Below are 25452 nucleotides of genomic sequence, written 5' to 3' on the forward strand. Positions count from 1 at the left end.
AACATCACCCACATACAAACAACGTATTTCCTTCACAATAATAAATTTATATCACTCAACAAATGTAAACACCTAAACAAGTCTTAATTGGTGTATATAATCTATAATAATAATACTCCAGAAATGTGTAACAAAATTGTTCCTAAATTGAGTCATATGAATGTCACATGACGTCGTCTGTGTGATCACAACTCGTCTTTACCCACACTCTCGTCATCCTCCTCCTCTTGGGTGTCGTCATCGCCATCACTTAATAACTGTGAGTGTGTGTGAAGAGTGGAGGGAGGGTGGGTCAGTGAAAGTTTTCTTGGTACATAAATGTATACTTTTCAACTACGCTGAGTAAACGGGGCACTATCAGGAGTATTAAATAATTGTAGGACGTTCTTAAAGCTAGCATTTTAAGGACTTACACACAAATTAATTATCACAGTTTGTTAAACGTACTTGCGCCATGTGATAAACTTATAATAAACACTTACATCTTCGTCATTATTGTCTTCATCATCATCATCATCATTGTCATCGGTCTCTGCTTCAGTCTCCTCCTCCATTGCTTTGGCCGCCTCTTCTGCAGCCTTACGCTCTTCTTCATCTTGCTGTAGAGAAAGAGAGCACAATAAAATAAAGTGAGCAATGTATTACAAGCCTCATATACATCTTACTTGCTACTGTACTTAGCCATATTTCAATTAAATGCACTCACCGCTTCCTTCATTTTCTTCTCAGGGTCCTTGGTCTCCCCCCAGGTCTCGTTGCCCACCTCCTCTGCGTACGTCTCGTCATCAGTGATGAGGAAGTTGTCAAAGATAGTGCCAGACTTCACCTGCACAGACACAGCGGTACGTATGTGATGACATACAAGACACAGAGGCAATAATACGTTCCCCACAAGTTATGGCCCCTTAAAGTGAACTCTACGAAAACAGGCCTGATTCTGAAAAAGCACCCCACTTTTTCTTTTTAGAAAACAGACAATACGGGGCAACAAATATTTGTACCTGCCAGATGTCAATCCCGATGCTGCCAAAGTCCTCGTACAGGTAGAGGTTGTCATCGGCCTCATACTCTGGGTTGGGAACCTCTGGGTGCACCCACATGCCCTGGAAGTCAGGGTTGTCGATGAGCTTGGGTGACCACTCTCCTGTAAGGGGAGGAAGGTCAATACAACTATTACACAAAAAAAAAACATCACGGTAGACCTATATGTAATTTTGCCTACTGTACTTTATGCATAAAATTACAGCTGACCTTTGTACTCTGGGTTAGGGATCATAGGGGGCTCCCACTCTCCGTCCATATCATCGTCCCAGTCCTCTGGCTTCTCAGCATCAGGGTCAGACACGTACTCAGTCTCCACCCAGTCCTACACAAGAGGGCGGAGTGTCAAAGCCACACAGGATACATGCGTATGAGTCAATTCTATAAAACAGACACAGCACACTAATTAGTAGTTGGGGATTTTCGCTGCTTTAGGCTTCTGTGTAATAAGTTCTATGGCATATATACCACATCACTAATTCTATACCACATTTAACACAGGCTCAGATACTAACCTTTAAAATAGATTTGGGTCTAATGAATAGATTCAGGATAATAATAATTATACACACTTACTTCAGGCTTAGAATCCTCAGGATCGTCAATCTTGGCTCTATCGTCCCAATCTTCAGGTTTCTTAGCCTCAGGGTCTGGGATGGTCTTGGTGGGCAGGAAGTCCCAGTCCTCCTCGAGCGTACCCTCCTTCTCTTTCTTGTTGTCAATCTTTACCATGTACGAGTTGTCAGAGCGTACAATGAGCGTGTACAGATGGGTGAACTCATCGTCCTGTGTGGTGTGGTGTGCGTGTATACGTTAGTCTGTGTGTGTGTGTGTGTGTGTGTGTGTGTGTGTGTGTGTGTGTGTGTGTGTGTGTGTGTGTGTGTGTGTGTGTGTGTGTGTGTGTGTGTGTGTGTGTGTGTGTGTGTGTGTGTGTGTGTGTGTGTGTGTGTGTGTGTGTGTGTGTGTGTGTGTGTGTGTGTGTGTGTGTGTGTGTGTGTGTGTGTGACTGGATGGTAGACAATATTTCATGGAGAAGCTTACTGAATATAATACACAACTGTAGTGAATGTTATGGACAATGTTATGTATTGTACTGGCACACAATGGGAACACAATACTTGCTTTTAACAATAGTAAAAGCTACAAGTAGAAAACTGTGTACTGTACAGTTAAAACAAGCTATATTTACAAGGGAATGATAATCATGTGTTATGTCACACGCAAAATGTTCACTGTAATAATGAACAGATCACATGATTGCCAACACCCACCTTGCATCTAATGTCGTTCTTGATGAGGAGGTTCTTGCCCTTGTAGTTGAAGATGACGTGTACCTTCTTGGTGCCTGGTCCACAGATGTCAGGCCCGAACATAATGTTGTAGTTGGACTCTCCGTGCATGTCCTTCTGGTCCATCGTACTCGGGAATATCTGCACGGGAAGGAGGCAACAAAGGTAAAGAGAGTAGAGTTAATTAAAGCAAAAACCCAAGACATAAAGTACAATGGATGGCATGCACTTGAATCTGAATCAAAATCATGCTTTATCTACACATCTACACCATGTACTACACAGCAAGATTATCTGTACAGATAATTGAACAATTGTGTACACACATACATACAAGTACAGTACAGATGCTCATAAAGAAGCCACTCCCACCTTTACATAGCCACCTCCGCAGTCGATCTTCTGCTCGTGTTTGACGGTGAACTGAATGACGACCGTCTTCCCTTCATTAGTGAACTTGTCAAACCCGGCAGACATGGCGTAGAACTTAGCATTCTCACTTGTCTGCACACCTGTGTGAAAATTAATATTGATGATGAAATCTCGGAACAGATAGTTAGAAGAAACTGACTCGTGAAATATTTACTAGGTCTTCGTTAGCACATTCCAAAGAAAGTGGCCCACTTTGAAATGTGCAAAAATGGGTGGAAATTATTTAGTATGAGCTGTACCAAGGCTTACGATGGTGGTATTGAAACCAACAGGACCACAATGTGAAAATGTGTATGCAATGAACACAACAAACAAAGAGTGACCATTAGTCAACAAAGTGGGCGGTGTGTGTGTGTGTGTGTGTACCTTTATCCTTCTCAGCATCTCCATAGAACTTGCCAGCTGTCCAGTCAAACGTCCCGTAGTCAGACTTATGCTTGGAGTCTATCCATCTCTCCCGCCACTCCTCTGTGGAGAGGGGGGGCGGGTATCAATAATTGTGAGTATACACACACACACTGAGTACAGCTACTAGTACAGCTCCCATAGTTTCATATTATTGACGTAAACACAATACCAGCTCAAACATGCCCATCATACACTGTGGTATATAATTATAATGGTGTAAAATTAACGTAATTATTGCTAGTAGTGTGACCTTTTGTACTTACTTGTCTCAAATCTCTCCTGAAAATAGACTGAAGGGTCTGCAAACGCGATCCCCAGCAGCAACAATGATACTAGTGCTACCCTCATGATGTATCAAGTCTCTTCTTCACTTTCAAGGACTGCAAAGATGCTTTTTGTAGCCGAAGAATGTAAGCTATCCTCTCTCTACAAACTGAGCATGCGCACTGAGCTACACGTGGCATTTGGATGTGGAGACTTTTCATTGGGCTAGATTGTAAAGACACACCTTCTCCACCACTCCCACCAAATAGTGGGAGTGGCTGCTTCCTCCTTCCTCCCCAGCAATAAATAACAAACCTCCATACCACCGTACCAGAGATCCATGGCCTCTGAGGAAGCAGTTGGATTAGAGGAGCTCCTAAAGCAAGCTCATGGGCTCCCTCCTGACAAGCAGAGAAAGGTGGCATCTATCCTAGGCTCAGTGGTGGCTGATGCAGCAGGTACACCTAGACCTAAACCTAGCTGCAATGTTTACTGTTATTAATGTACTAAGCATACATAGTGTATTAAATATCCCTCTCTCCTCATGCTGTACTATAGAGGATAGACGTATGAAGATACAAGAGTAGACCTAATTTAGTTGATTGAGTTTCGGCTTGTTAATTCCCCACGTATTATATTACAATAGGCCTACATGTTAAAACAAGCCGAATTGTAATGGAATGTTTTGATCCATAGCACAACCGCTCCACTGGGTGTACAATCCTGATGCCCTGAAGAGTGCAGTGGCTGGTATTGACTGTCCTGAGTTCTTGCCCAAGTCAGCCAATCCCTTCTACTGTATACCAACTGGCAGCCAGAGTCCCTATGGTGACCAGCTCATCAATATGCTGGAATCACTCGTGGTGTCAAAAGGTGAGCACTAATACAACCATTCGGTACCATCATACCCCCGGGCCCTGGTAACGATTTATCACTTGCGCTATAGATGCACTCATTAAAACTCACATGTAGGCATTCAAATTAACCACTGTTTTGTCTGTTTTCAAAGGTTTCAACGCCGATGATTTTGGTGAGAAGGTCTTCAAAGCATTTGGTCCTGGCTCTCCCTATGACAATCCAGTGACTGCAGATTACGCAAAGGGTAAACAAGACAAGAGATACCCTATCCAATCAAAATGGGTAACATTTATGCTCAGTCGTTTCACCAAACTCTATTCCGAAAAGAAAAAACTCGAGGACGAAACTGAAGAAGATACAAACGATGACCCAGACAGTATCGCTCGTTGTGTACCATTGGTTGCCCTCTACACAGGCAATCCTGAGATGTTGAGCACAGCTTACGATGCTTGCAGTATGATACAAAGCTCTGATATCATTCTAACCATAGTCCTGGCAGCTTGTCGAGTCATGGAGCAGTATATACTTCAAGATGGGACTGAAGCTGATGGCTCCCCTCAAGTCGAGAAAGTGATTGGTGATTTGAAATCGGCAAAACGTACTTTCCCGAATGATTTGGATCTTGCAGTGTCTGGTTTCCTGGCCGACGCTCTGGCTACTAAAGAGATGACAGTTGATGAGGCCACTGCAAAGCTGGGGAAAGCATGAGGTGTGTCTGTGAGGTTATTGTTATGACTAGAATGTATTGGGGAAATTAATGCATATTTTAATGATGCATTTTTATTGAGATGTACTATAGGTACATGCATAAGCTTACAAGTCATAATTATGTATGTCTACTGTGTGTGTGTGCGTGTAGAAGTTGTACTAGTGTAATGTGTGCCCCCCCCCCACACATCTATGCACATGTACAGGTTTGCCAGGGTCCTTACAGGCGGCTGTGAGGGCTCTGTTGGATGCAGGGGACTACGAGGGACCAGTGAGACAGGTGGTACTGGCAGGGGGGTGTAACTGCTCCAGGGTCAGCTTCATTGGGGCTTGCCTCGGGGCAAAGTTTGGACTGGAGTCCATTCCAACAGAATGGATTAGGAAGACATTCTCAGCACCCCATGTTCTCAAGCTAGCTATTGAACTCGTTCAGCTTTAAATTCAAATTCAAAAAACTGCAATATTTTTTGTTTGCAATCAGTGCATATTTCATGACGCTTGTGTCTAAATTCCATATTCCTGGAAGGTCACATGCTGAGGTTTTATTTTATGTCTGTGTTGTATTCACTTTTCATGTGAAGAAAATCAATTATTACAAAATGTTATACATGATTGGTGATAATAACAATAGAGTGCACATGATTAAACTGATACGTGTGTGTACAGTTCAGAGTACAGTTCAGAGTCTTTATTTCCTCATTTTGAAGAGAGGGTGCTGCTCCTTTGACTTGCCCTTCTTGACCTCCAGATACATCATGTCGTTTCCTCCAGACATGGACGCCATCGACCCTGACTTCCGACTGACACCACTGCCACTCGCCTGCATGTGTACATATGTGTGTGAGTGTGTGTGTGAGTGTGTGTGTGTGTGTGTGTGTGTGTGTGTGTGTGTGTGTGTGTATGTGTGTGTGTGTGTGTGTGTGTGTGTGTGTGTGTGTGTGTGGGAGGGGGAGGTATAGATACGAAGGGATGGTAGGCGTTTTATAGTACACTCTACAGAACTATAGGTCTGAGTATATTAAAATCCTCCGCATAAAATGAATATTATAATATAACACTCTCACATGTTGAGAGTCCATACCGCCCCCGAAGTCAGTCTCTTCGTCAGCGTCCGTATCCGAGGCTTTGAGCACTTTCTCCAACATTTCCAGCTGCTCTTTACGAGACGAGAAGGACAAATCCGCCTCCTCCTCCATACCAGCTATCTTGGTCACCACCTGATGGTCATGGGATACAATAATTGTATAGACATACAGAATCGGAGGGGGAGACAATTTTATTCTACGTGCCTGTACGGTAAATGCAAGGAATCTAATTAACGGACACCACTGTGCGTACACATGTGTGTATTCAGGGCTACATGTACCTTGAAGCTGTATCCCTGCTCAACAAGGAACCGTTGTCTCTTGGTAGAGAAGTACATCTCTTCAGTATCCTATAGTGAACGATACCAGTAACCTCCTACATGCGGTGCCAAAAGCTGTCTGTGTACACGCAGGCCTATACCTGTGACACTAGGGAATAGAAGAAAGCATTGTACTCCTCTGCAACCGAGTCTACGAGAAATTAACAAAAAATTAACCAACATAAAAGATGGATCTTGGATCTTGTATAATATATCACACGAGTCATGTTTAGATGAAACATTTGGAGAGGGTAAAATTTAACAACATTCTGGGACCAATTTTCTTAGCTGCATGGCTACAACTTTAGCAAAGATGTATTGTGTGTAGCTCGTAATATAAATACCCTTTTTTGCTCTGAGTATTCTTCCCAGCCTCTGTGCCTCTTGTCTCCGTGAGCCACCGTGGGCGGATATTTGAATGAGCACGTTGGCATCAGGTAGATCAAATGAGTTGTCGCCAACCTTAGAGTGACAAAGGGAAACAGTTAAAGCTCTGTCTTGACAGGGAAAACACATGTACTACTGTACAGATACTTTAGGCTAGATACATGTAGCTATAGCTACTGTAACAGATACCAGTGATTCGCCAAGAATTCATGCATGGACATGTACCAACCTTTGAGATTACAATTGTGGACACGGCTGCATTGTGTTTGAAGTTGTCCAGTACTTTCATTCTCTCGTGTTGGGAAGTCTGCCCATCAATAAATGGCCTATAATTATATGGAGTTATTTATTTATTGAGGAACTTAGCGATGAGGCTATGGTTGCATGTACAATACCTCTTGAGATGTCTGGCATACTCCCTGAGGGCAAACACTACGTCAGAGAAGATAATGATATTGTCATTTCTCCTACAGGAAATAACAAGAGTGGATAAAACACTTGACACGTAAGTACAGATCAATTTACCTTTCGTGATACTTCATCAGAAACTGCAATACATAGGAAAACAGTAGCTTGGATAATATAGAGGGTGGTTTCAATACTTACCTGACAGTATCTGAACTTGTTAGGATTCATAACGTAGAGCAACTAAACAAAGTTAGAGGAGGGTGCATCATGTGATGTCATGTGGAGAGTGTGCTAGTGTTCACCTTTCTCTTTCTAGTTCGCATCCCCAGATACTCGCTGTAGAATTCGGGGGTCATGGGACACCACACCTGCACAGGCACACTATCACATGACTCCCATGTGCAATACAGTACTATACCTCTGCACACTGTACTTTGGCAATGTAGCCAGCATTCTGTAGCTCCATCCAGTTGGCCTCATAGAGCTTGGGTCCTATCAGAAAGTTGAGGTCTTCAATCTTGTCATCTTCTCTCACTAGGGTAGCTGTTAGGCCAAGCTTTGTGTGAGCTTGTACAGCTATAGGAAAGAAAAGAATATTAGTCTTACGAATAGCCATAACGGCTTTATAACCGGAAATAAACGTTGTTTGTACAAGGAATGGGAGTATAGCTCAGTGGTAGAGCATTCGACTGCAGATCGAGAGGTCCCTGGTTCAAATCCGGGTGCTCCCTCCAATTTTTTTTTGGTGTATTCTACACCAATTTTTTTACCTGATAGAGTTCTTCTGAACTTGTCCGCTGGACATGTCTGTACCTCTGCATGTGAAGAAAGGATCTATACTCCATTATTTTGCAGTAAATAAGACCCACCATCAAGGATCATTATTCCCCATTCTCTCTCTTGTAGGAAATTCATCATCTAATAAAACCAGGGTAATAGTACAGTTAAAGGGATCATAAATAACATACCATTTGCGAGTCCCAGGCTCTCTTCTGTGTGTAGGACACCATGTTGTATGTGCTGATAGCTATAGCAGTGTGCTCTGGAGGAAAATCAAAAGGGTTACTTGTAATAAACTACCTGATGCACCAGCACAAATGTACGATCCTCTTAAGATACTTCTCTAGCTAGCATTGAGTATATAGAATGGCTCACGGTTTGGTTTGTCCTTGGCGTCTGAAGTGAACCTACAGATCAGCCGGTCATCCACAGTGGACCAGAGCTTGAACTGTTGGGGAATGAGATCATTATACCCAACTATTGCACACATCGAGAGATTACCTGTGATCTCCACTGCTCCACAGCCACAGCTGCAAATAACAGTGCACTTGAATTATGCAGTCAGCAGTCACATTTTAATTTGGAAGCCTTTAATCACCTTTTATCTACCAGTCCTAATTTTTCTAAGAGCATATGACTGTCACACTTTTGCCTCACCGGATGTGCAGAGCACCAGACACCTCTTCCTGACGGTGCAGGCAGCTGTCACTCCCACCAACGTCTTACCGGCCCCACAGGGAAGCACAATGACACCAGAGCGAGCACGACCATTACCAAACATCTTACGAAGGCTCTTCTCCTGTGGAGAGGGGAGGGCTCGTGAGGAACACATACCAGCCAGAAATAGAAAATGATGTAACTTACAACAGTAAACCTACTAAGCTTTTCTCTCACAAAACACAACAAAAACTTTGAGTTAGATTACCTGATACGGTCGGAGTATGGTGGTTGGCTTCAGATCAATCCTAGAGAGAATGTTAGAGCATTAATCAACACACAGCTAGGGCCATTATCCTCCCTCACTTGATGTCAGGGTTGTGAGTATCATTCCTGAAGTCATACTCAGCCAGCAGTGGGTACTCCAGTTCAATACACCTGCACCATGCAACCAAAATAATCAGCATTTCAGAAACAGTTTATACGACAGTACCTTCTTTGAAGTGTTTCCAGCTTGTCTTGTTGTATCTCGAAAGACATCACGATCTGCACAATCATGAACAGTGTAGCTGGTTGAAGTGGTCACTCACTCACTCACCTGATCTTCAGTCTCTTCATCTTTGTCGATCTTGTCCAGGTAGTCATAGATATCTGAAGGCACAGCGGACGTATCTTCAGGTGCATCCTACAGTCAGACGTTACAGTAAGTGTTGAGTAGACCACACAATAATTATGTATGTACCTGCGATGATTCCTCCCCATCCTTCTTGGCACCAAACTATGTTAAGAAAGAAAACTATAAATGCAGCGATTTAGCATCCACAGAACACACAAACAAACACATACACATGTCACTAACAGACTACTATGAATAACACATGGCTGCCAGGTTAGCTACAGAAGATACCAATCAATTAATGTACACAGTCAATGGCTATTCACAGTGAGTGGTGGTACACACACACACACACTGACAGACTACTATTAATGCCAAGTTAGCAACAATAGACACACATCACTGTATGTATGTCAATGGCTACTCACAGTGAGTGGCGGTACGCTGGTTCCAGTCGCCAGAGGGTTATCAGACTCCTCTTCTTCGTCATCCCCGGGCATTTTCCGAGTCTCCTGAATCACAGCATCTCTCAGGAACTGCTGGAATACTTCCTAGCAATGTACGTGTGGTGGGGGGGGGGGGGGGGGGGAGATAATAGAGCTATAAATAACTTGTAAGGGTTGGAAAATGACCCAAAATGTCTTGTATTATAGAACACAGTTAGAACACACAGAGAACTGTTGGGACAATCGAACAATTCTTTAGTTTTACTCATAAACATAACCCTACTCACCGGATAGGTGCTCTCGACCATGTATTTGTTCTGTTTAAGAACCAACTTCACTTTGCCATAGCTCAGAGTACAATCCTGCATGGGTGAAAACAACAATATAGATGAACTACTGTAGAAAGCACGTACACGTTACCTTAATGAACTGCTCTATGCCCATGGGTAGCGAGGTCTTGCTGAGGCGCTTCAAATATTCAATGATGTCCTTTGTCTGGTGGTGAGATTATCTTGAAAATAATGACGAGTGAAATGTATGATTTACCTGAAGGCCAACTGACACGGCGGCATACAGCGAATAGGGGGTCAATCTATGCAGGGGGTAAAATGAGTCAATACAGCACAATACATATGTGAGTGAAGGGCCGGATCAATCAATGCAGGGGGTCAATCTATTAATGCAGCACAACAGGTGTGATTTATTCTCACCTGAATTCATGGATGTGCTGTGGTCTGCATACAGGCTAAGAGAGTGTATTGTACAATATGCCAAACAGCAGTTACAGAGACACTCACCACTGCAATGGCTATGAGGAAGTCCTTAGCATGCTTGTACACTGGAGAGAAAGCCTCCAGGAAAATGTGACCATCCGGAGCCTAGAATAATTATGAAAAAGGTCCATATTAGTATTTTTTTAGTGAACGTACCACCCATAGTGGCCGGGCTGAGTGGTCTGTTTTGAGTGAGAGGGCTTTAGTGTAGTCCTTGGCTCCATATCGGTCCTGAGATGGTGAGTAGGGAGACATGCAGTGCATGCGTGTACAACAAGCTGGCTAGGGACACTCCAGTACCTCTAGAGAAGACAAAGCTCCACCAGAGGAGAAGCGAGATCCTGCACAAGTAAGGTGAGTATGCAGTAAATTGTCTAGCATTAATTGCATAGGACACCGTATCAAAGTATAATTAATTTTACCGTTACAAATTTGTAATTGGGAGACACTGTTATAAGTAGAGACAATTACGTTAAATATTTTACCTGACAGATGTGGAAGTGGTGACTCATCATCAGAGTTCTATAGAAATGGGTAGCTATGAATAAAAATTTCTTCAGCATTAACAATTACCTCATTTCTCCCCCTCTTGGCTGGTCTGTCCTCGTGTGGAGGGTCTTCTGCATAACAACGTGTGTGTACCAAGACAGTGTACTTATAATCTTATATAACTACAGACATGTGATTGAGTGTGTTCAGGTGTATATGCATGTGTGTGCGTGTACATTTTCTGTATGGATATGTACACCATTGTCAACCTTCCAAAATTGAATGCACATCACTATTCAACTGTGTGTGTGTATGTTGAGATCAGGACTATGTAATATCTACCAGGGTTCCTTGATCTACTTCTCTTAGATTTCTTGGGCATGTTGTTTCACTTGCTTTGTTTGTGCTGACTCAGCGATCGAAGACCACATGGCAAAGGAATTACTCACATGATCGCCATCTTTATGATATTCTTGCAGTGAGTTGAGAGAGTCTAGAGCGCTAGAGCTGAAGAGAGGTACGTCTGTTGAAGCTGGTGGAGTGTACAATTAGCGCGGTCCTGCTAAAATGGATTCTGCAGAGCTAATGGAGAAAACCAAAAAGGCCATACGGGCCTTGCTGATCTCGGCACCCAGAGGAGTGCCTGCAAGGTTGTTCCTAGTCGACTACAGGAAAGTTATGGGAAAAGAGTTGCCATTTCGTAACCTTGGCTTTAGAAATGTGGATGATTTTATTCGTGGCATTCCGGACGTGCTCAGAATAGGGATGGGGGCAACTGGTGAGCCTACGTTGTTCCCCGTGGTTACGGCTCAGACGTCACAGATTGCTCGTTTTGTTGCAACGCAAAAGAAGCCGAAATTGAAGAGATCGTACATGCCACCGTCGACAATGGCTCCCAGCCGCTCAGTGAAGATGTCTGGCTTCTCCAACAAGTCTAGTTCGTACGGTCGGTCGAGGACAAGGAGCAACACGAGGAGTTTCCACCAACCAAGATATTTACTGAGTGAGCGACTATCAAGTATTTAGAATTACTTTATAGCCATCTTTGCAATATCCTATTTTTGAGTATTTTAATTAGTTTAATTGTCTGCATTAATTATTCTCTTTCTATTTTCTAACTGTATAGCAACTTTTGTTCCCCGTGCACCCAGACCCTCCTGTCCAACCATACCTCTCACGAGGGTACACCCAACCGCCCCCTCAACATAGAGGGAGGTTGGGCTCCACCCCCGGCCCCTCATATAACTCAGCAGCGGTACCTAGATCTGATTCCAGGTCTTTAATTGGTGAGCTGGTCTTTGTCTGAAAAGACTGTTATCATAATTATGTAATACATTTTTGTAGCATCTTCGCAATAAATACAATCGTTTTTCTGAGTGACAATTATATGCAAGCCACTTTTTTTAGTTATCATTGTGAAAAGTCTGTCAGCATTAATACATGTACATGTACAGCTGTATAGAGGTATAGAGGTATAGAGCTTTTGTCACGTGCATTTATTGTTTACACAAAAATTGAAACAAATGAATGAATGAACTATGATTATAATTATATTCCCCAGGCAACCACGTCTACGCATACGCACCGCCCACCCACAGAGGAAGGATAAGCTCCACCCCCTCTTATACCTCGGCAGTGAACGAGACAACGGTGGGGCTTGGATCTATCAGCATTGAGCCCAGGTCTCCAGTTGGTGAGTACTTCTTTGTCTAAATGATAGAATATTATTAATAAAAAGTTGCTTTTTGTTGCATTGCGAAGCTAAGTAGTTAAATACGGCTTGTTATTGTTTTGTTACTATACGTACTGTACGTGTAATTATATGCATGACATCATTATCATTGTGTTTCCTTTGCAGGAGGTCCCATGTGGAAGGATGAGTACAGCAGAGCTAAGTATCTCAGTGTCAATGATATGAGGGTCGTCCAGAGGACACTAGCCTATGATCTCGTGAGGAGACGCATTGCACCTAGTCTCAATTCTCATCACCCCCCACACACACACACACACACACACATACACACACACACCCACACACATACACACACACACAGTTACGTACCGAAGGCTATGTATGTACTCCCTATCGGATTGATAAAGTGGGTGATGGAATCAAGTATCTTCTATATTCTGACCTGTCATCGTCTGAAACCCCATCTGATGGTAGAGGAGTATTCCCTGCTGTGATGCTCTACTTCAGAGCAAACATTTGGAATAAACGAGTAAGTGAAGATACTAACTTAACCTTTAAGACCACTTGCATGCAAGGACCACCTCTCTAGCTTTGTATACACGAAAAACTGATCTTGCATTTGTAAAAAAAACAAAAAAAACAACAACCTAAAACCACCTTTCTATTGCATAAGACCAGTCCCAATGTTTGTGCAATTGACACGTGAAATCAACCTCTAAGAGGTGTTCAATATATTCACTGTATCATTCATTTATTAGGAACACCCAGAGTTGGCTACGATAAAACCTGCCACCAAGTTGCTGGTCTATGGGAAGCCTTTCAAGCAGATATCAGCCAAGAATGGGAGGGAAGAACCAGCCATGATGGTAAGAACACTGTTACCACACATACCGTATATGCTTGATCAGGAGCCGCGACTACTAAATGTTTCATTTTGCTGGAAGAGGAGGCTACAACTCAAGAGAGGCCACTGTTCAAGAGCGGCGTTTATTAGCTCCAGATAATTTAGTTTGTCATCAAAAGTTGTTTTCACCTGCATAAACTACTCTGCCATGAGAAAGTCTTTGTGAAGCACTAACAAGCTGCTACTCGTAGCTACGTACATGTAGCTAGCTGCTAGTAATAATTTTTGTTGGCTGCCACGTGCAGAAATGCTAGAATCGAAGTTCACTGAGGCTACTATTTGAGAGCGGCTACTAAATGTTTCATTTTGCTAGCAAGGGAGGCTACTATTTGAGTGCAGCCTTTATACAAGAGCGGCCTCTGATCGAGCATATACGGTAACTGTGCACATGTACATTTCCTTATATGGTTATGCTCCTGTAGGCATGTACATGTAATTGTATTTACATGATATGTACATGTACATAACAATCATCATGATAGCTATAAAGTGTGTTTCCATTCTGTCACAGGTGGTTTACTATGAAGTGGTGTCTGCATTATCAAAAGGAGGCGCTTTATCTTTCCCACCATTGCGTAGTGACAATGTGCCCTCGTCAGTCCAGCTCAGTAGACAAGTGAGGACCACGGCCAGTGTGTCCTCCCCAACTAGCAGTCAATGGACCTCTTGTCCTAGCATCCCTCCTGTTGGTCTTGTGAGTAGTTCACTCAAGCAGGCAATCCTCATGACACTAGAGCCACATAGCGAAGTGCGAGAAACACAACTGGAGACCTTGTTCACTGAAAAGACTGGGAAGGATCCTCCAAACAGATTTTTGGAAATAGCACAAAGTCTGCCTGAAGTCGTGTGTAGAAGGTAAGGCATACTGTTAGCCTGTACTTCTGTTTCAATATGAACGAACTGCATTCTAGCTGGAACAATTATAGATATGTGTAATAACTGTTTAGCTACATGTACCGTATTACTAGAATATTTTGCGGGTGAAAACCTTTTGCGAATGAGCCAAATCAGCAGAAAATTTGACCCTTTGCGATCTAACTATTGCGTTCTGGCAAGGATCGTGTGTATTTACTAGTAATAATTTAGGATTTTATTGTTGCAAATTGATCAACGATCACAAAGTTCGCAAATGTTTGATGCTTGCAAAACATTCCAGTAATGCGGTATCATAGTTGTAGTACAAAATCAAATTTGTACCTATGTACACTGTAAGTGTTTGTACAGCCTCTTAGAAACGATATCTTAAATGTACGTGTATTTGTTGCACAGAGATGCCGAGGGGCTAGTCTATTCCCTCAAGCAGTCTAGTCAGAGGCCTGCTGACTCAGCACGCCCCGACACATCACCGGCTGGTTTTGTGAGCGGTTCTCTCAAACAGAAGATTTTTAAACTACTCAAGGAGAAACCTAATGGATTATACGTGAGACACCTTCGCATGGTGTTTGAAGACAAGTACAAGAGTGAGGCTCCAATGAATTTGGCAGAGATTATCAAGAGCTTGGACTTTATCGATTATGATGGGTAGGTCCAGATAACATTGGTATCTGACAGACCAGTGTGTATGGATTGGCTCTCCAAGCGTGCATCGTAATTAAAGTAGCTATTTTAGGGATGGTCATGAGTCAGAGAATATCCGTTCTTGTATACATGTATGTACTGGTACTGTATATAATTCAGAGTGTCATACATTTACTTTGTCATTTGCACACGGGCCCAATCATCTCATGTTTCTCTTCATACAGAAGCAGTAACCCAGAACACCCGATGGTGTACCTCAAGACTGATGCCTCCACACCCACTGAGCCCACTCCACCCGCCTCACCTTTGACCCTTGTCCTGCCAAGCAGTGTGGAGTTCGACATTGACACAGAGATTTTTGACGTTACGATAACATTTGTCAATAGTGTCACTAGTTTCTATGTCCAGATGATCGGGAGTGACTACTCAGTAAGTTGTGTGTTAGGTCCCCCTCTATACTACAGTATCCATAGCATGTGTTTGGACTTGTGTTAGCAGACCACCTCTTTATTACAGCCACTGCTGGTCTGCCCAATGACTGCTAAACCTGTAGAAATTTTAAGTGTAAATGCCACATTTTCTTAGTCACAGTGACAGGAATTTCAGTCGCTGTTTGTCTTACTCACACACAGGACAAGTTTGCGGAGATGATGCAGAAAATGAACGCCTATTTGGGAAAGCACGCCCAAAAACTAAGTAAGGATGATGGGGGGGCAGCGTTGTTAGTGTTGTCAACTTGATATTCTTCTTCCCCTTTACGTCCTCCTCACTCCTCTCATCACTGCTAGAGCTTTCAGATATCACCAGTTTCCTTGTGCCTTTTCTCACTATAGGAGTGTCTAAATAATTGGTATTGAGTGATGAACACATTTTCTTTCTTCTCCAGAGCATCCAGTGGCGGTGGACGATATGTACGGCTTCCTGTGGGACGACGGTGGCGGTGACAAGTTATGGTGTCGGGCAGTGGTGGGCTCGCTGAGTGATAACAAGGCCCAGGTGCTCTTCCCGGATTATGGCAACGGTGACCTGGTGGATGTGCACGCCCTCAGGGAACTACCACCTCCCTTTTACCAACTCCCATTTCAGGTGAGGGTTTGACGATCGAAATCGAGTTGAGAGGTTGATTTTACTTTATTCGTGGTTACTATGCATGTGACCCTCCACTGTGTGTATTGTACTGTGCATATATAAAATGCAACAGGCGTGTTTTATTATGTACATGTATATTGTATATCGATTTTTTTTCAGTGCTTGTGTTTTTGTTGCTGTGTAACTCCTCCCCTCCCCTCAGGCTGTTCAGTGCTGTCTCCACGATCTCATTGATAATGATGAGATCAACTCACAATTCAATGAGCTGATCAGTGGGGCCAGCTACACAGCACAGGTCATGGACAGGTGGGCAGGCACACACAGCTAGCATTGCATCATTGTACCTGCTATCTGTATTAGTGTTGTATCATATTGCATGTCATTGTGGATGGGTCTGGCTCTATAGTGGTCGTGGTCAGTATTGCATGTCATTGCGGGGCTGTATTTATAGAAGGGGGCCTGCTAATTGATGATTAAAGAAAATTTGTTTCGTACCTTGTACAGTAAATACTGTACAAATACTGTACACTGCCACTATATTGACAGTGTTGACCCTGCCACTCGCTGCAGGTCTGGCTCCAGGGTGTCGGTGGAGCTGATGGACTCTGACCCTGCCGTGCACGAGACCATCAACAGCATCCTCCTCAGAGCCACCCACCCTATCTCAACATTAGAGCCACACCTACCAGAGGTGTGTGGACATTGTGTTATTGTAATTATTGTTTTTCATACTTTTGTTAGTGTAATAGAACAAAGGCATGTATTTGAATACTTGGTGCAATAGAGTAGCCTGATAATACAGTGCAGCACTGTTACATGTCACACACCCACACTGCACACACACGCCCACACCACACACACACACACACACACACACACACACCGCACACACACACCCACACCCACACACACAGCTCGGGGAGCCGATGGTGCCTGTGGAGCTAACAGATATAGACCTGGAGGGTGTGATAGCACTCCAGGTGCAGGGCCCAGGGCTCAACCAACTACAGCAGCTCATGGCCATCATCAACAATGTCTACCTGGACAAGGTACACATCAAGTGCACGTATATGTATAATTACAATCCATTATACTAACTTCACTCACTCTCTCTCGTTCTTTTTTACCTCCAGGAGGCAGGGCCGAACGACAAGGTCACGGAGGTCAAAAAGGGGTCGCTGTATTGTGCTCAGTATGATGACAAGTGGTATCGGGTGGAGGTCACAAAGGTCATCAGCTTGAAGGAGGTCAGGACTGCAACAGCTTCATGCACATAATATCAAACTCTGTCTTTAAGTAGTTGTAGCAAAGTTTTGTAGTCTTGAAATGTGCTTGTCCTGCCAGTATCTGCGCATGCATGCTGTAGTTTGCATGGGGTAACTTTTGAGAGCTCAGAAGCGCACGTGGTACATATATTTTGTTTGTAAAAGTTACCGCTATTTGTGTCAGGTGACTGTACACTATGTGGACTATGGCAATGAGGATGACTTACTGACTAATGACCTGAGGGCACCTGTCAAGGATGAGCTGTTCTCACTGCCCTTTCAGGTGGGCTCTCTATAACTACATACATGTATGCTATACTGACCCCCCCTCGCCCCCCCAGGCTGTGAAATGCACCCTCGCCGGGTTACCCCCAGAGGGGGGCAAGTGGACAGAGGCGGCCATCAATCACGTCTGGGATAAGGAAGAGAACCTCAATGTGTCTGTGAGTGTACCAGCCTTTTAAGTTGCACACCTTTTTTGTAATTATGCATGCTCATAAATTATAGCTATCTTACTATCTTTTTGCCTCTACTGTATATTAACAAGGGCGTATAAAAGAAGAGAGGGCATGCAACTCCACTATCAGTACACGTAGCTAGCAGAGTTCAAACGTGGGCGGAGGAATGTGTGCATTTGCATGAAGTGCTAAAAATAGAAATTTCATTTCATACACAGTCATGCACATTCATCCGCCCACGTTTGAACTCTGCTCATATAGGAGTTGCATGCCCTCTCTTCTTTTATACGCCCTTTAATAGCGTACCATTAGAGCCTCTGATAATATAATGTACTGACCCTTAACATTATACCAGTCAAATATATAAATTAGGGCCGAGAATGAGATCCCCCAACATACGGGCATAATGATAACCACAGGGGCCCCTCACTCAGTACTCCCCCAAAACCTAATCGCAGTCACGTGACCCACAATGCCTGGTACAAGTATTGTGACTGACCTACATGTGTTGCTTTTCATAGGTGGTGCAGAGTGGGTCTGGAGGGACTCTCCCCAGTGTCACCCTCACACTGTGTGCTGATGGGGAGGAGCTCAATCTCAACCACTGGCTCGCTGAACAACCCGACTTGTTCTTCGATCGGTACATGCAGTGGTGTAGTCCCAGTGCTAGGTCGTGGTTGTATAGAGGTGACCTTTGTTGAGGGGTTGCTTAAATTGTATATAAACTGTTTGTTTAGAACCGAGATGCCTGGCCTTTATATCGCATATGGTCTTCCTTCATGGGTGGCAGTTAAGAGGCGTCCAACTGTACATGCTCAATACATATACATGGCTGCTTTGTCTGTTAAACAGAACTGTACAAATGGAACTATTATTTCAAACTGTATGTATCTCCGACTCGTTCTGTACATATTTTTCATCATTGTCTCGTTCACATTCTTGTAATTTGCCTCAGGGAAGAGCCGTTAGAGTCACAGTTGACTGAACTCGAGTGTGTAACCAGTTGCCCAGTCAGCACATCAGATGGCACGCTGTTCTCCCCCCACACTCCACAGAGCACCCCCTCACCAGCCACACCCGTCACGTCCCCACCACCTGAGCTGCCCACTATGCCATGTGCCAGTTTAACCCTCAGTGAGCTGTCACAGGTGATGCTATCATGGACTGAGTCTCCCAGCAACTTTGTAGTAAGTTACACTTCATTTCAGAGGAGGTACGACACGCGGTTAAGCTCACGTGGCTGGTATGTCTTGATTGAGGCAAGAAAGACAAAGAAGTCGTTAAAAATGCATTCCAATGACGACATTCAACTGGTGGCAAGTAAGCGCCATAAAGAAACAAGTTGAGAGCATAAAACTCAGTGAATTTGTTGCTAGAGTTTTACAAGTAGAGATCAGATTTGTTGTAAGAACCAAGGCTCAGATGTTGGCAGTGATCCTATTCTGAATGCAGGCACAGAACACTTATTAAATACTCTAAAACAGAATTACACTAAAAACAATAATATCTCAAAATCTAAGTGGTGGTTGAAACTGGTTGAAAAGCTATTTCACATCAGTATAAGCCCAGCAATCAACTATCCTGATCTTAGAAACATCAAGTGTATTTCTTGAAAGATACATACCAAACCAAATCCACTATCAAAGTACACAGTCTTGAATGATATTCATGCACAAGTTAATGAGATTCATAATCTTTTTGGCTGGTCATGTGACCGTGTCGTACCTCCTCTGACTTCATTTATTACCGTATAGCGGGTAATTTTCGTGGGGTAAAATATCCGTTATTTTCGTGGGCAAGCTGGCCTCCACGAAATTTTAACGTAGACGTGGCTTACTGGAACGTAAGAATGCAGGCAGACAACCAGAATTTTTACTCACGAAAACCACCGTTTCTCGAGTTGAACGAATTAATTACCCCACGAAAATTACCCGCTATACGGTATGCGAGTTTCTTTATCAGTACATAAATATTGTACTACAAAATCTTAGCATACATGTACGTGTAGTTCTGGGGGTGGAAATTTGCAGAGTTTGATTGACTTGTTGTTATTTGTATTAAATGCTTTGCTCTTCTTTGCAGGTCCAGCTCTCTGAAAATCTTGCGCCTCTAGAATCGATGATGACATCACTGAACAAAGCCCTGGCTAGTTCGAGTGCCCCACCCTCCAGCCTGACGACTGGTCAGCTGTGCTGTGCCACCTGCTCCATTGACGGGCGGTGGTATAGAGCTGTCATTGTCGACATTGACTCTGCTATTGTGAGTGGCTGTCAATTTGTATTCTGGTTGACATCGACTGTTTTTAACAAATTAATGTAAAGGCCATATTATTTAAATCAATTTCAAGGACATTCAGTTACTTGTAGGTCTGTCACATGACACACACATGCTCCCCTGTGTAGGCAACGGTGGAGTTTGTAGACTTCGGAGGCCATGAGGAGGTGCTGTGCTCGTCACTGAGAGCCCTCCCCCCATATTTGAGTAGCTACCCTATTCAAGGCATCAAGTGCACACTCTATGGTGAGCTGTCAGTAATTACTTGTGGGTAAATTAAATCGCAGTGCCTGAAGTGTTTCAACTTTGCTACACAATTTCGAGGTGTTATGGATGGTTTTTTTGTTTTTGTGAAAATTGGTCATTCTTTGTAGTAGTGTGAGCTTTCTTGTCACTATTGCTTTTGTGATCAATGTGTTCCTCTACTGTATGTACATGCATCTCTACTGTGTGTAGGTATTAAGCCGATCGAGGAACAGTGGAGTCCTGAGGCAAGCCGCTTCTTCAACGATCATGCTGAGAAGCAGTACTACGTGTTCTACAAGCAAATATCGGATGAAAGAAGCTCAATATTATTTTTTGCGGAGGGGGATGTTCAAATTAGTCAGAAGATGATTGACAAAGGATTTGCTTCAACAACATTGAAGTGAAGTGAACATTGACTGTGGTTGTCTCATTTGTTTGTCATTACTGTTGACATCAATACAACGTGTTTTTTTATCATTTATAATACTCTCATCGAATTTGGCATCGGTATACAAATTTGATATTATTCTGACATAAATTTTGCAATTAGCCTCGATAATCAACCGCTAATTAGCCGCAGTACTTTTGAGTTAACATTCGAGAATGATGACCATTACCAATTCTCATATAGAGAATGTTGTGTGTGTGATTATGTCTTGGCTGAAGAAACTGCTGAGGGTTGGGTCTAAAGTGAGGCTGGTGGGGGTGGACCTCAGGGGGAACCAGTACTATGAGCAGATAAGAGCCTTGGAAGGTAGCTTCTTATTGTAAAGTGTGATAAGACAATAACTGACACCCCCCCCTAGTTGGGCGGAGTCCAACCAACACTGCGCTCTGAAGCATGAGCGAACCGTTGGCTGGACTCCGCCCAACTACCCCCCCTAAAGTTAGTGTAGTAACACATTAGGCGGAAAAAGTGAATATTTGTTTTGAGTATTGGAGACTATAAACTAGATACTCCCGAGAAGCATAGATAAAGCAAAAAATATACAGACTCCCTCTATATTAGGCGGTCGACCGAAGCGTCATGTGAGGGTGCATGAGATGCAGTCACCAGAGGAATACAGTCAGGAAACAGTGCCTCCCGAGTGGGACAGTGCGTTCTCGCTATCTGTGCCGCCTTGACTCGAATTAATTGCCTAAATATTTTGCAGGATGGCTGAGAGGAATTGCTGACGAGCCACCAACTCCTGAGGTAAGTGCTCCTACTGATATATACAATAACTGTAAAAGATTTACAATGGCAGGAACAAGAATTGAGGGTTCAACAAAAGCAAATACTCCAGTACAAAGTGGAGAACGTTAACAGGAAAGATTCTGAGGTGAACTCAATCATAATTATGTATGTGTTTACACCTTAATTCCCAATATATTTGCCCAGTGTAGCTGAGAAACAAAGAGGTTTCTGGTGAGTTAGAAATGCATTACACACACTTCTTCTACAAAATATCCACACCTATACAGAGGGGCTAGTGGCTGAACAGCATCAGTCAATCTCAACCAAAGGTACAGACTATAATAATTATAGTACTGTATCTCAGCTATGTTATCATCACATCCTCTTTGACCTTACAGCTGTTGATCACGCCTCATCGCCCTCCTATAAGACTGATGCCAACGATAAACCAACCAGTACTGGCAAAGAATTCATTCCAGGGTCATGGAAACCATAGATACTATCAATAATTGCAATCATGTGTAGTCAGTCCACACACTTGTTTTTGTTAAAACTATAATTATGTCGTTGTGCAATAATAAACAAAGAATATGTTCGGTGCATGTATGGGTTTATCAAACTTTGTAGTTTATCTGCATTCAATGATTTGGTAGCCACCCTGCGATGGTTGGTACTTGGTTGTTTTTATAGGGACGAATAGCTGCATGCGTACATGCATGTGTTTCCTATAGCTGTTGTAACATATAAGCTAATAGCCTGCATGTGTCATTACGTCATGGCGTCACCAAATATTAAATTATGACTTTATACATTATATTTTTGAGGTTCTGGGAACTTTGTGCAGCATAGTAGAGTACATGTACATGCATTGGGGATATCACTATAAATATTAATTTTGGTTAGCAATAATACAGTGTAATATGCATGAACACCACATGCATATAACTTTAAACGAATATTTACTTTAGTGCAACTATTTAATAGCTATAGAAATTATGCATGGTGAAAATCATTCATTGATTGTTAAGTCAGTACTAGCAACCTCAAGGCTCCTTGCTTCTGTACTGGGAGGGTGTCGAGTTTCACTAATTATTGGGTATCCCAGATCGTTCCATTTTTTTCTTGGGTGGAGCTGGAATGTCATGTGAAGATTCTCACCATCATAAGTTCTTGGATTCGACACACTGGTGGTACGATATTCTTCAGTTTCAGAGCCAATGTTTCTTTGCACAGCTAGGAAGCCGTCAACACACCATCTTCTTCGGCTACACATGATCAAATAGGATTCAGATCCCTTGAACCAAATGTCAGGGTTGATGTTGTCATTGCCTTGAACAAACAGACCACAGAAATAATCTATCAGTCGACTATTGAGTGAGAATCGGCTGTGATTTTTCACTCCTCTGCTTTCAAAAGTGAGAGGTCCACAATGATAACCAGTAATCGAGACAGGTGCATTCAGATATCGCATTTCTCCTGTCTTACTTTTTTGCCAGCCAATGTAGAACTCGTAAGGATAGTCACCTTCATCAGTGAGGATGACATAAAACTGTGAGGCTTGTTCAATTTTTGTTGTGGCCATGACCGTAGCTTGTCCATGAATTTCCTGCACAACTTTTAGGAAAGCCAGCCCATCGTTGCAAGAGATCAGATATGGACCCTCTGCAAGCAATAATTATATGGTTAGGGAAGACAGACAAAATACATAAACTTAAGTACCTTTTCCATAGTCTTTCTTGTGGAAGAATTCGTCCAGCACACTCTGCATACAATCACGGAATTCATCGCTCTGAAACAGGCTACTGATTGGTTCAATCTTTACATCCACTACAGCCTCTTTTTCCACAGTCCCATTTTGCCCGAGCTTTCCAATAGCGTGAACATTCTTAGATTTCTTCAACAACTTAGAAACATAAAAGGCAGAGACTTTAATTTGAGCAACTTGCTGGAAGCCAATTTCACCATCGATACCTGCCTCCTTGTGGTATTCAGATTCGGATTGTACAGTGAAATAACTTGCTCCTAGTGTGATAGAGCTCACATAGTGTGTGATACGATAACGATCAACAAATGCTTTAAAATAACTTTCTGCTTTCAGTTTGGATGATTCTCTCAGCTTCTTCAAGTACGTTTCACTGTCCTCCTTTTCAACACCTACGTTCTGTAAAATGTATTTAGCAAGTAAATTTTCAGCATTATCCTGATACTCAGCTTTGAAAGTCACTGTTCGATTGAGCACTCTCTGTCCAATGGCTTTCTGTGTTTTGGTCATGCTGCGAATAAGATCAGCCCCTACACCCACAGTCACAGGTGAATTTGGCACTGATATTGAAGTATCCAGCATGGCTTTCAGCTCCTTAATACTCGTAACTTCTTGAACAAAGTGATGCACGATTCCACCCTCATTTGTGCCTATCAAGCTGCTTTTGAGTAACTGTTGAGACGAATCAGTGGAATTTGAAATAGGCTGCATGATAATATCTCGGATTTGCAGAGATGATTTGTTGACCCATGGTCGTGGATCTGTTCCATTCACACCACGCCCGAGACCAAGCTCTTGCAGTTTCCATGGCGGAAAGTCTTCCAATATCTCACGATCTTCTTCGGTATCCTTTGCAACATTCATGGATTCCATACTGATGAAGTACAGTAACTTTAGCAGTTCTGGTTTTTGAACTTTAATAGGCTGAGTCTATACAGCCTATTAGTATAGCAGTTTTGAATGAAACATGCTGTCCTTGTGTTTTTATCTAACCGATGTGGTAAAGGAAAAGGAAGAGGAAACGTATTTACGGTTTATGTATGGGGGTGTATATATTCTACAGCAGCTTTGTGGTAGCTACCGGTGACATCATCTGTGTGGATAGCAGGTGGTTTTGTCTATATATGCAATAGTCACTTTTAGTGAGTCTATAGGAGGATACACATACAGGAAGGAAATTGCTGAAGCTGAATGGCAGTTATAGGATTTCCCATGCACTCCCATTATCTACATGTATTGAACCAAGGGCGTATACGCCCTTGATTGAACACAGACATGTATTGAACAGGCATGCTTTTATGGCAGCAAGAAGGTTATAGGCGAAAACTGTATTATATATAGACATGCACACACAAATGTCTTTGTAATTGTGCTGTTGGTATAGACGATCACTTGCCATGTTCACATCAGATTACATGACTCTGAGTCAGTGTAAAAAGAGTTTGTCATTTTACATAACGGTATATAAAAATACAAGTGCATGTGTGAAAACTAAGTGAACATGCAATCCTCCTCTAGCTAGTCTATCAGATTAGTTATGTTGAATTTCTTGGATTAGCTCATGATCTTGTATCTCAGTTCTTGAAGATGCTTGTGCCTCATCATTCGTTCATTGTAACAGTTGTATCGTGATTGTCCGTTTTTTTGTCTTTTGGGTAGAGCTGAAATGTCATGTAAGTATGCGGTTGTGACTATCACTTAATTGCATCGGCTTTGCAGATTGTTCGATTCTATACTGCTCTCTGGCAGGACCTGCATTTCTCTGAATGGCAAAATATCCATCAACGCCAAATCTTCTCCTACTGCATCTGATCAAAAACGATTCTAAGCCTTTGAACCATATCTCAGGATTAACATTGTTGCTTCTTAGAGCATAACTTCTGCCATGATTATTATGACAGATAAAAACAGTACCACCGTACTCCCTATAATATGACCTTTCCGGTGACGTGCTTAAAGGGGGGTGGGCACTCGTTAAAGGGTCAAAGGTCATTATCGTAACCTTTAATTAAGCATTACTCAAAAATGGCGTCTTTATTCCTATAGTCTTTATGTACTATTTCCCGGCTTGTATAAGTTTTGTGATGGGATCTTCATGGATCAGA

The 25452-nt window shown here is 42.8% G+C and overlaps 6 protein-coding genes and 1 non-coding gene across 7 annotated transcripts; 4 read left to right on the forward strand and 3 right to left on the reverse strand.

The window, feature by feature from the left end:
- Positions 1–26: 26 nt before the first annotated feature.
- LOC135335112 (calreticulin-like) lies at positions 27–3622 on the reverse strand. The gene is made up of 10 exons (XM_064530532.1): positions 3434–3622; positions 3129–3230; positions 2703–2842; positions 2313–2471; positions 1618–1827; positions 1252–1366; positions 1002–1144; positions 707–826; positions 483–599; positions 27–257 (listed from the first exon to the last, which is right to left on the reverse strand). The coding sequence occupies exons 1-10, from the start codon at positions 3516–3518 to the stop codon at positions 186–188; spliced, it is 1263 nt and encodes a 420-aa protein (XP_064386602.1). The 5' UTR covers positions 3519–3622; the 3' UTR covers positions 27–185.
- Positions 3623–3729: 107 nt separating this feature from the next.
- On the forward strand, positions 3730–5347 carry LOC135335124 (crystallin J1B-like). The gene is made up of 4 exons (XM_064530556.1): positions 3730–3892; positions 4131–4307; positions 4444–5001; positions 5207–5347. The coding sequence occupies exons 1-3, from the start codon at positions 3775–3777 to the stop codon at positions 4998–5000; spliced, it is 852 nt and encodes a 283-aa protein (XP_064386626.1). The 5' UTR covers positions 3730–3774; the 3' UTR covers position 5001; positions 5207–5347.
- Positions 5348–5618: 271 nt separating this feature from the next.
- LOC135335085 (general transcription and DNA repair factor IIH helicase subunit XPB-like) lies at positions 5619–11391 on the reverse strand. The gene is made up of 33 exons (XM_064530497.1): positions 11304–11391; positions 11046–11092; positions 10958–10994; positions 10773–10813; positions 10629–10703; positions 10497–10577; positions 10410–10444; positions 10246–10291; positions 10120–10194; positions 9987–10061; positions 9682–9804; positions 9380–9415; positions 9236–9322; positions 9131–9183; positions 9004–9075; positions 8906–8945; positions 8638–8779; positions 8482–8510; positions 8356–8428; positions 8169–8242; positions 8070–8118; positions 7971–8015; positions 7619–7776; positions 7503–7568; positions 7399–7440; positions 7318–7340; positions 7188–7259; positions 7022–7118; positions 6750–6867; positions 6507–6556; positions 6367–6435; positions 6065–6217; positions 5619–5820 (listed from the first exon to the last, which is right to left on the reverse strand). Exons 1-33 carry the CDS (start codon positions 11341–11343, stop codon positions 5689–5691), a joined length of 2355 nt encoding a protein of 784 aa, XP_064386567.1. The 5' UTR covers positions 11344–11391; the 3' UTR covers positions 5619–5688.
- Trnac-gca (transfer RNA cysteine (anticodon GCA)) lies at positions 7860–7931 on the forward strand. The gene has a single exon. It is a non-coding gene; the product is annotated as a tRNA-Cys (tRNA).
- Positions 11392–11528: 137 nt separating the features above from the next.
- LOC135335072 (tudor domain-containing protein 7-like) lies at positions 11529–20946 on the forward strand. The gene is made up of 22 exons (XM_064530476.1): positions 11529–11964; positions 12113–12247; positions 12523–12654; positions 12820–12911; positions 13016–13183; positions 13413–13520; positions 14070–14413; positions 14828–15079; positions 15301–15505; positions 15709–15772; positions 15963–16162; positions 16368–16471; positions 16736–16856; positions 17080–17214; positions 17299–17412; positions 17615–17713; positions 17772–17873; positions 18410–18528; positions 18844–19075; positions 19971–20147; positions 20291–20408; positions 20619–20946. Exons 1-22 carry the CDS (start codon positions 11529–11531, stop codon positions 20810–20812), a joined length of 3651 nt encoding a protein of 1216 aa, XP_064386546.1. The 3' UTR covers positions 20813–20946.
- Positions 20947–20999: 53 nt separating this feature from the next.
- On the forward strand, positions 21000–22256 carry LOC135335129 (NADH dehydrogenase [ubiquinone] 1 alpha subcomplex assembly factor 2-like). The gene is made up of 7 exons (XM_064530560.1): positions 21000–21162; positions 21418–21504; positions 21563–21603; positions 21656–21730; positions 21795–21816; positions 21873–21914; positions 21984–22256. Exons 1-7 carry the CDS (start codon positions 21012–21014, stop codon positions 22079–22081), a joined length of 516 nt encoding a protein of 171 aa, XP_064386630.1. The 5' UTR covers positions 21000–21011; the 3' UTR covers positions 22082–22256.
- Positions 22257–22455: 199 nt separating this feature from the next.
- LOC135335108 (uncharacterized) lies at positions 22456–24333 on the reverse strand. Its single transcript, XM_064530525.1, has 2 exons — positions 23305–24333; positions 22456–23247 (listed from the first exon to the last, which is right to left on the reverse strand). The coding sequence occupies exons 1-2, from the start codon at positions 24218–24220 to the stop codon at positions 22595–22597; spliced, it is 1569 nt and encodes a 522-aa protein (XP_064386595.1). The 5' UTR covers positions 24221–24333; the 3' UTR covers positions 22456–22594.
- Between the last annotated feature and the right edge of the window lie 1119 nt (positions 24334–25452).

This window comes from Halichondria panicea, chromosome 4 (assembly GCF_963675165.1).
Source record: "Halichondria panicea chromosome 4, odHalPani1.1, whole genome shotgun sequence".
NCBI lineage: Eukaryota > Metazoa > Porifera > Demospongiae > Suberitida > Halichondriidae > Halichondria > Halichondria panicea.